The 9,578-nt window shown below is 36.0% G+C and overlaps 1 protein-coding gene across 1 annotated transcript; it reads left to right on the plus strand.

The window, feature by feature from the left end:
• The first annotated feature begins 4,946 nt into the window (after window positions 1-4,946).
• On the plus strand, window positions 4,947-7,690 carry LOC132171177 (uncharacterized). Its single transcript, XM_059582424.1, has 2 exons — window positions 4,947-5,294; window positions 6,040-7,690. The coding sequence occupies exons 1-2, from the start codon at window positions 4,989-4,991 to the stop codon at window positions 7,399-7,401; spliced, it is 1,668 nt and encodes a 555-aa protein (XP_059438407.1). The 5' UTR covers window positions 4,947-4,988; the 3' UTR covers window positions 7,402-7,690.
• Window positions 7,691-9,578: the final 1,888 nt, after the last annotated feature.

Raw genomic sequence — 9,578 nt, forward strand, 5'->3', positions numbered from 1 at the left:
AGTGTCTTATCTGTAGTATTTTTTTGTCTCCGTTTTTGACTGTTTTGTTTTAGATTTAGTTTGTTGATCTAGATCTAAATATAGTTTTTCAAACTTAAATCTATTTGTCTTTCCCAACCGAGGCGTGGGGATATCTACGATGCCGTGTTCTTTCGTTGCTACTTGTATTAGGAATTTTGTTTGTTTTGTTTCGATTTTTTTGTTCTTTTTATTGTGGTGGCCTTTGCGTCGAGAATGTGAGTTATTTCCTGACCTTTGGGCTAATAAGGACTAAATCGGTGTGTGGGATTATCTTTAAACGCTAAAAAATAAAATTTAAAAATTTGTGCTACCCATGTCTTAAATCTAATATGCTCAGAGCAAATTTGTTTCATAACTGCATGTAGTTATACATGGGTTAACATCTACTTAATTGTAAAATTTTTTTAATTGTATCTATGATTTACCCCATCCCGATTCCCATTCTGTCTTGTCTTAGTTGTGCATTTTTGGACTCGTCAAGCTTTCCGTACGATTTGTTTGGGATGGCAAAAGGAATTATTAACAAACATAACTTCTCCAATTAGTACATTGTGTCCAACTAAGCATAATATAAAGTAGCCAAGGGGCGAAAGGGTGAAGTTCTTCACCAAATCAACTGATGTCGTCTAATCTCACAACTCTAATCCCGACCGTTGCTTTGAGCCGGTGTAATGGATTGGGATTTTTTTGCAATCGACAGCTTGAAATGCAGTTAAGCTAGACATTTAATTAAGATAGGGTCTTAATAAGCCTATTTGTCTCCAAACTGAGTTGAATGAATTTTCTTTAACTTAGTCTATAAAAATAACATGTATCTCTTGAACATTTGAAAAACACATGCTTTTTTAATAGTAAGAACAAAGTTGAAATACATTTTATTAAAAACTCATTTGCATTTCACATGTTATTAAAAAAATAGACACATATTACTTTTATAAACTAGGTTGAAAGAAATTTCTCTAATCCAATTTGAAGGAAAACTATGTCCCCTATCTTATTTATTGTCAGGGCAAATTGCACCTAATCCCAATTTTCATATGGCCTACAACCTTCAATAAAAGCTTTATTTGGATTATAATTTTTATTTTCTAAGCAAAACATCGCGACCAAATGGTTGGGTAACCCAACAATAAGTTTCCATACATAAACATAAAATAAGAGAGAATGTGCCAAATAAATGATACAATTTTATGAATTCTTGGCACAAACACCAAAAAATTGGTCGCCTTAATTGACAATTTGAGGAAAGAGAATGGACACGAACTCGAAAAATCACCCAACCCTTCTGAAAGGCACGAAAAAGATTACGAACCTTGAAAAGTCCCTCAACCCGTCTCCAACCAAAGCAGCAAGAATCCGAGGGATGGATTATAATTTGATTGGATGTTCATCACACTTTTGACAACAATCAACAACCATTCCAAGCATGCAGGTTTTACGCGTTGGGAAGATAACCCATTAAAGCAAAGGTGAACCCACAAAAAGACTTGCTCATTTAGCTTCCACCGCCTCTATTCGACACAGCATTCAGGTCACATTCATAGCACGCCAACGCCCCAATCAATCACTATCACATACTAATATTTATTTATTATCCATTTAGTTTGCCGGTTTCAAAGTACGCGGTTTGAAAATTTCAAATTTCACAATACAGCTAATAAAAATGTAATTTTTAAAAACGCAATTAAGTATCTAATAAAATTTATAGAAGGGTGTTGTTTTAATGCCATTCAAACTTTAAAATCATGCATTTTCAAAAACACACCGAAAACATTATATAACGATATTAAAACTTATACAAAAATATTCATATTACTTGATTAGATTTACTAAACAAGTGAATACTACAACCCATACATACTTGTTCAATAGGCAAGATGACTGTGTGTGAATATACGCTTGTGTGTGTATTGGCTTGCACGGCTCTAATATCGCTGCAAATACTAAAGAATTGGGTCCTCAAAATTATCCCTTCTTGTTAATGCACATATATATTCTTTTCAAAATTGCAACAACTAATCCTGGAGTTTGCCTCTCCATAGGATTGGGATCCTTTATACTTGGGTTGTACGCAATTGGACGTCCCATGTTGTTGAGTAGTTTTGGGTCTCTCTCAATCTCAAAAGCTAGTTCAAGATGTGATGTTTTTTCTCACATTTATAAACTAACTACCAATCCTTTTCGCGACCGATGTGGGATAACTTCAACAATCTCTCATTCACACATCGGGCTTAGGTCGAAATAGAGACAGTCCGTTTCTCCTGTGAATTGTTGAGCCGAGACTTGTTGATTGAATCTATGCTCTAATACTAATATTAGGTGGTCTTGAGCCTTTCTCAATCCTAAAAGATAGTTCAAGATGTGATACTTTCTTTCACACTTATAAACAAACTACCAACTCCTTCCACAACCGATGTGAGATAACCCCAACACATGAATAGAAAAGCTTGCAATGTTTGCTTGTCCTAAACAATAAGCCTTGCACCCTTTTTGAGTACTCGAATTATGTGAAATTTAAACACCCTAATTGTAGAGATGATGGTCATTGGAGGTCCATATTACCAAAGTAGTATGATGGAATGAACATGGTCATTTATTTTTAACAGTTGTTTGTTGAAATTATAATAAACAATGATTTGGCCCCTTCAGTTACTCCAATATAAATAAGTTTCCCTAAAGGTTGTACACAAAAATAGTGGCCAGTCTTGTCAAAATGGGGAAATTGATAGAAGCCACTGTTGGACCAACCAGTTTTATTGGGCTGGGTTGGTTGGTTAGTATGGCAAGGACATAGCAGGTAGAGAGGAGCCAAAGCCAATTTTACAAGTGGATTGGGTTAGGTCTGCTATAAACACTGGTGAATCTCTGGGTGCTTCGTTTCAGTCTCTCAGAGCACTGTTTCACCAGAATCCATCTGAAATGAATTAAGTATGCAGGTTTGAGGTGGAAGCAACTTTAACTGCATACAGCCGAGATTTTTGAGCTGCTTCCTGGAGAATTCAATGGAAAAAATGCCTTTCACTGCCATATAATTGGATTGCACTAAAAACCTGACAGTCTTTTTCATTGTATGCTTGTCCAAATATATGCATCTCCGACAGGCCATTAGATTCCTCGGATGCTCTTCATATGTTTCATTTATGATAACGTATTTGGGCCTAAAGTTGTTGGCCACACGTTCCTCCACCATTTGAAAATATTGACTATATATATATTTTTTTTGTATACAACATATTGACTATATTGAGTCCATTTGCTAACGTATTTGGAGGGTTTTTTATTTTATTTATTTATTTATTTATTATTATTATTATTATAAAAACATGTTTTGACACGCTATTGGTTGAGAAATTAACTCTTCTTAATTTCAAATGAAATAGATGTGAGCCGATTCCTTATTTTAAAAAAGGTAAAATTTTAAACCATTTTAAAATAAAGGACCAATTCCATTGGCATTGGGCAGGGTGGGGGCTGACCCTTCCAAATTTTTAAAATTCTCTTAAATTTTTTGTTTTTTTTTTTTTTATAAGGTAAATTCAAAAAAATGTATTATCCCCACATTTTTTTTTTTTTTTTCAAGTTTTGCCCCATCACATTAGATTTTTTTGGTTTTGTCCATGTTTACAAGTGTTTTGTGTTTTAAGTTGTTTGTTAATGTTTTCATTTTGAGAGCATAAAAACAAAAAACAAAAATTTTAACAAACAAAGCTTATGATTCGTTTGACCAAATCTGATAGAGGGTTTTTTATTTTATTTTATTTTTATTTTTATTTTTATTGTAACGTGACATTAAGGTCAAAATGATTTTAATTATTTTAAGAGTATTTTGTGTTTTGAATTATTTTGTTGATGCTTTTACACTTTTACTTAAAAAAAAAAAAAAAGAGCAAGAAATTAGCATAAGAACTATGTAGTGTTGTGAAAGCCTCTAGTCTTTGTGAATTTAGTAATCAATATATATCAGTTTCAAGAAGGTAACATAGGATAACAAGAGTCATAAATTGGCTGCCATCCACATGAATCTACAGATCCACTGTACCACCACCACCATAATGTTTAGACAAAAAAAAGAAAGTGAAAAATTGAATTAGTAACAGTTTAACAGATAATCTTTAACACAATTTACCCATAATAAAAAGAAACCATAAACATAATCAAGTGCATTCCTTGATCTATTAGATTTGCTTTTAAAATTTTAGATTTTTTTTTCTTTTTTTGGTAGCAAATGACTTGCAACAAGAACAAAGAAACCAAAAGAGAGAAAAATAAATAAAAAGAAGAGTAATCTTTATAAAATAAAGAAGAAAAAAAGATTCAAATGAAATGATGATGAACACAGCGAGAAGCCAATTGAGATGTATATGAAATAGAAGTATAATATACGTACATTTCTTTATTTGGAATATCCACAACATGATGAGTTGTATTGAGGAGTAGTTGCCATTATTGTGAGGGATTTGATAGTTGTAGTTTATGACTACATAAAATGATTCAGATTTTATCACTTTAATTCATAATTTAATGGGATATTTAAGGCCCGTTTGGAATTATGTTTGAAATGCCTAAAAGTATTTTTAACACTCAAAATGTCCGTTTAAAAAAAAAAAAATTTGTTTGGTAAAAAAATTAAAAACACTTTTAAGGATTCAAAAAGCCTAAAAATAACAAAAACTCCAATTTTTTTTTTTTATTTAAAAAATCAATTTCTCGAATAGAATCCCAAACAGACTCTTATAATACAAAAATGGGAAGACTCTTTATAGATAATAAAAATTAAAATATAACATTTAGAATTTATGAAAAATTTAGAATCCAATAAAATCCGAAAAAAACCAAACACACCTGGCCCAAGAAAAGACGAAAGAAAGAGACAGAAAAGGGACGCATACAAATACGAACTGCGTGTGCTTTGGATAGCATTTCCAAACTTCGAACACAGTAATGCCTCCCACGCCTCGTGGAACCGAATGAACCTCACCGGCGGGCCCCACTATCCGGCGACGGGGTGTCGCCGGAAACTGAAGCGTCCAAGCGTATCCACCCTCTCCTACCGGCGCCGCCCGGTGACTCCTCACTCGAAGTGGAAGTTCTTCGACGACGACGAAGGAAAGCTCGCCGGAGGAGGACAATTCCGGCGAGCGAGAGTCGCGGTGTCGGCGAGAAAGCTTGCCGCCGGGCTCTGGCAATTGCGGTTCACGGAGGTCTCGGCCGGTAGTGGTGGTGGTGAAATTGGCGGTTTCAAATGCGGGCCGTGTGATCGGGTTGGGTCTCAGGTAACCCCTCACAATTCGGAGTCTTTTTGGCTTTGATAGAGAGTTTTGTTTTTTACTCGAAAGTTTTCGCGGCAACGGGGGAGCGTTTCGTTTTGTCTCTAGTGATGTGTTTGGTTGCTGAGAAAATGCGGGAAAAGAAGAAAGAAAAGAAAATGAACTGAAATTTCATCTAGAAAACGTCGTCTTAGTCGAGAGGCTTGTAAAGAATGATAGTAAATAGAGAATCATTTTTCACTCCAATCATTTTATATATATATATTTATTACTTGTACATGTTTTTCTTTTTCTTTTTTCTGGGTTCTTTTTCTTTTTTTCTTTTATTGGATGATTTTTTTCTGGGTTATTCTAGTTTGCAATTGTTCCTAAAGTGCTGGCTGTTTCAATTTTGTTCCGCAGTTTGAACTCTTGTGTTACAGATTGGTCATTTTTAAACTAATTATAATCAGTAGTGTGATAATACAAGGACTTATTACTAAAATTACAAGAATTTTAGATTAGAACAATACCAGTGAGACTGAATCTTAGAAATCTTGCTCTATTTAAGGAGATTCAAGCCATTGTTTATGTGAATTTTGGGTATAGAGGATGTTATGATAATGAAGCAATGGGTTTAGCATGCATGTCAATTGCTCTAATCCTTCTCAGCAACAGAAAGATCACAGCTTGCTATTCTTGTACTTTTGTCTCTCTTTTTAGAGTTTCACGACCTAATCCTTGTTCTTTTAACTACTTGCTTTTACCCCAGCTTGTATCTTCAATGGAGGGGACTACAAAGTGGGAACCCAGGAGTTCGAAAGTGTCTCATGACGGCTGCCGGTTTTACGGCCGCATGACGCTTCTCCATGATCAAAATGCTGCATCTATCTCTATTGTTTCTGCTTTGCAAGCAGAACTATTGGATGCTCGATCACGAATTTGTGAGCTTAAAGCTGAGGAGCGATCCTCTAAGAAAAAAGTGAAACTCTTGCTGAGGCAAGTTGAAGAGGAAAGGGTTTCATGGCGGAGCAGAGAAAAAAAGAAAATTCATGCGGTTGTTGATGACTTAAAGGATGAATTAGAAAGGGAGAGGAAGATTTGTGAGAGGGTGGAAATGCTCAATACCAAATTGGTGAATGAGTTAGCCAATGCCAAGTTATCAGCAATGCAGATCATGCAAAATTACCAGGAAGAGAAAAGGGGGAGAGAACTAATGGAGGAGGTTTGTAATGAATTGGCTAAGCAGATTGGAGAAGATAAGGCCGAGGTCGACGCACTGAAGAGGGATTCGATGAAAATCCTTGAGGAAGTGGAAGAAGAGAGGCGGATGTTGCAGATGGCTGACGTTTGGCGTGAAGAACGCATCCAAATGAAGCTGGTTGATGCGAAACTTGCTCTTGAAGATAGATATTGCCAGATGAACAAGCTGTTAACAGACCTCGAAACTTTTCTGCAGTCCAGAAGTTCTACCCTGGATGTTATGGACTTAAGGAAAGCCGAGTTGATTCTGCAGGCAGTTAAATCAATGGATGCTCAAGATATTAACGAATTTTCGTATATGCCCCCAAAATCAGATGATATATTCTCTATGTATGAAGATCTCATAAAATTCAAAGCCAAGGGGGACGAGATTGAACCTTGTGTAAATTACAGTCCCACTAGACACGCTTCAAGCACTAACAATGATGCCTCTTACAAAAATTCAATGCTGAAACATTCAAACCATGCTATTGATTATAACAGCGGGCTAGAAGAAGAAGAAATCCGAGGCAGGGGAAGAGCTAGTGGTTCTGAGGCCTCTGTTGGTAGGGTCTTCAGCCAAGGGAAAAATGTTTTGGAGAGTGGAACCGAATGTGATGAAAATGCAGAGCCTGGATCTGTGAGTAGTGAAGTCAGTGAGGTTTGCTTGCTTTCAGTTCCTAGAGGTGGTGGACTCAGACTCGGATGCCGGGATAAAGCGGCACGACGGGACGCATCGGAGGCGGCCAATCCACACATCACTCGAGGAATGAAAGGGTACATAGAGTGGCCTCGAGGCGTCCAAAAGCAGAACTTGGAGCCCAAGCTTTTGGGGGTGAGGATGGAAAGCCAGAAATCTCAACTGCGCCACATTCTTAAGCAGAAGACTTAGGTGAGCTACGCTTCTCAAATTTTGTTGTTTTAGCAAAGTGTGATCAGAGCAACACTCCTTAATTTGTTTCGTAATTCAATTGATGATTTTTAGCCCTGCTAAAGGGGTGTTTCCTTCTCTTGGTTCTAGTTGTTGCACTTTATTTTGAATATGAAAAATATATATGTACTTTGTTTCCATAGAGAATAGGATCATTTTTCCCAGCAGCTGTTAGAGAGGAATGAGGATGTACCCACACTCTTGTATAATTCATTGATATATGACAACAGAATTGAGGAAATATAATTGAGCAGCACTTTTCTCTTTCCTAATTTTTTTTTTCTTTTGGCATTTAAATCCTGTTAGTTTTTGAGTAATATTACAATGAAGTTAATAATTAGTCACATTTGTGCCAGAGTCCAAAAGAATTAGTCATTATTAGAGCTCCTTGTGTTATTTTTATTTTTTATTTTTGACATGTCTGCACAAGAGGGGGAAAGAGATTCGAACTAGTGACTTCCGCTTCATTAGACGGAGTTTCAGCCGATTAAGCTATCGTGGGGACACTCCTTGTGTTGTTAGGTTAACTTTGATTGTTTGATTACATTTGTCACCACTCATGGAAGAGACATCTCAGTATGGCAGTATGCAATGCCAAATTTTACGGGATTCAATGCATTAATAATTTTTTAGAATATTCTAAATACTCATTTCTTGTCCCGCTCTCATATTATTAGAGTGTTTGTCAGCTTAATTGTTTTTTTTCATTTTAAATAAGAATGGATCAAATGATGGATAGATATTGCCTCGTTAGCCCAATTCTATTTTTTATTGCTTCGGTGATGTGCTTCCTAATGTGGCAAATGTCACGTCATTACCATGTCAGTATGTAAACTTTTCTTTACATTAATATCATATTTGGATTGACAATTTTTTACACGACTTAAAAATTCAATAGGAACCTAACATGAAATTAACACATTATAATTGAGGGTTTTTACATGTTTAATTAAATCGATTGGATTAATGTTGACCTATATAATCTTATAAAGAGCTCTTATTATGCAATCGGTGCATAAAAATGATGTTTTGCAACATCCACTCATGTGATGACACATCAGCAAGTACATTTTAACAAAATAAGATCAAAACACTAGACCCGGCGCCGGCCAACAAAACTAAACCACCGGCGTGACCCACAATTGGGTCACGGCAAACCCAGCCAGACCCACAGCTAGGTCACCATCTCCGGCCCATTTTTCTGTGAAACTCAGCCTCAAAATCATATTCTAATGTCTCAAAATTTATTTTTGGATTCAAAACTAAATCCTAAAGGAGAAGGTTAACCATTTAGGAATTTTATCACCCTAAAGGAACTTACCAGAGACGGAAGCCGCCTGCCGTGACCTAGCCGTGGGTCACTGCGGCGTTTTAGCAAACCCAGCTACCTAGGTGGCTGGGTCTAGCCGGCCGTGTCACAGCAGCATCTCTATGGCTAGGTTTCTCTCTCTCTCTCTCTCTCTCTCACTCACAACATCTCTCTTTTCTCTATCTTTCTATGTGGAAGGAAGAATAAATGGAGGATAAAGAAGAAGGAAGAAATCCGCAGATGATTAAGGAAAAGTAAGAAGATGAAACTTTAAAATCTAGTGTTTTTGGTTGTAGGTTAGTTTTGTAAATTTTTTGTGCTTTTGGTAAGGTGTCAACCTCTTATTGGGGGTTGCAAAAGTGGTGTTTTGCGGCCCATCCGCATATGAGGTTTATTCAATCTTATATTTATATCTCGGTACGATTCAAATATGATACGCAAATAACTTTTAAAATTTAATATAAGTATGTGAGTCGGTGTATATATTGGTCTGAATATTTTTTTTAAGAAAAAAAAAAGGATTATAGGTTTTAAGCGGGGCATGCTACATTGGATGTTGTCCAAAGAAAGAAACGAATGAGGTACGCGTCAGATCCACAAGGACGTAAAAGATTACATGTCAAGACGCTGTGTTTCCTTTGTTCGCATCAAGCTCCAGTGGGCCACCCCTTCGACGTGACAACTTGTCTCCATTTCATGCACAACTGGCAGCCCTACATTAAAAAAAGAAAAAAAATATTTTATCAAACAATAATTCCTAATATTATTATGTGTATGTCACTTTAAGAGGAAAAAATGTTTATATTGTAAGAATATTATTGAACGATGT

Source organism: Corylus avellana, chromosome ca2 (genome assembly GCF_901000735.1).
Source record: "Corylus avellana chromosome ca2, CavTom2PMs-1.0".
NCBI lineage: Eukaryota > Viridiplantae > Streptophyta > Magnoliopsida > Fagales > Betulaceae > Corylus > Corylus avellana.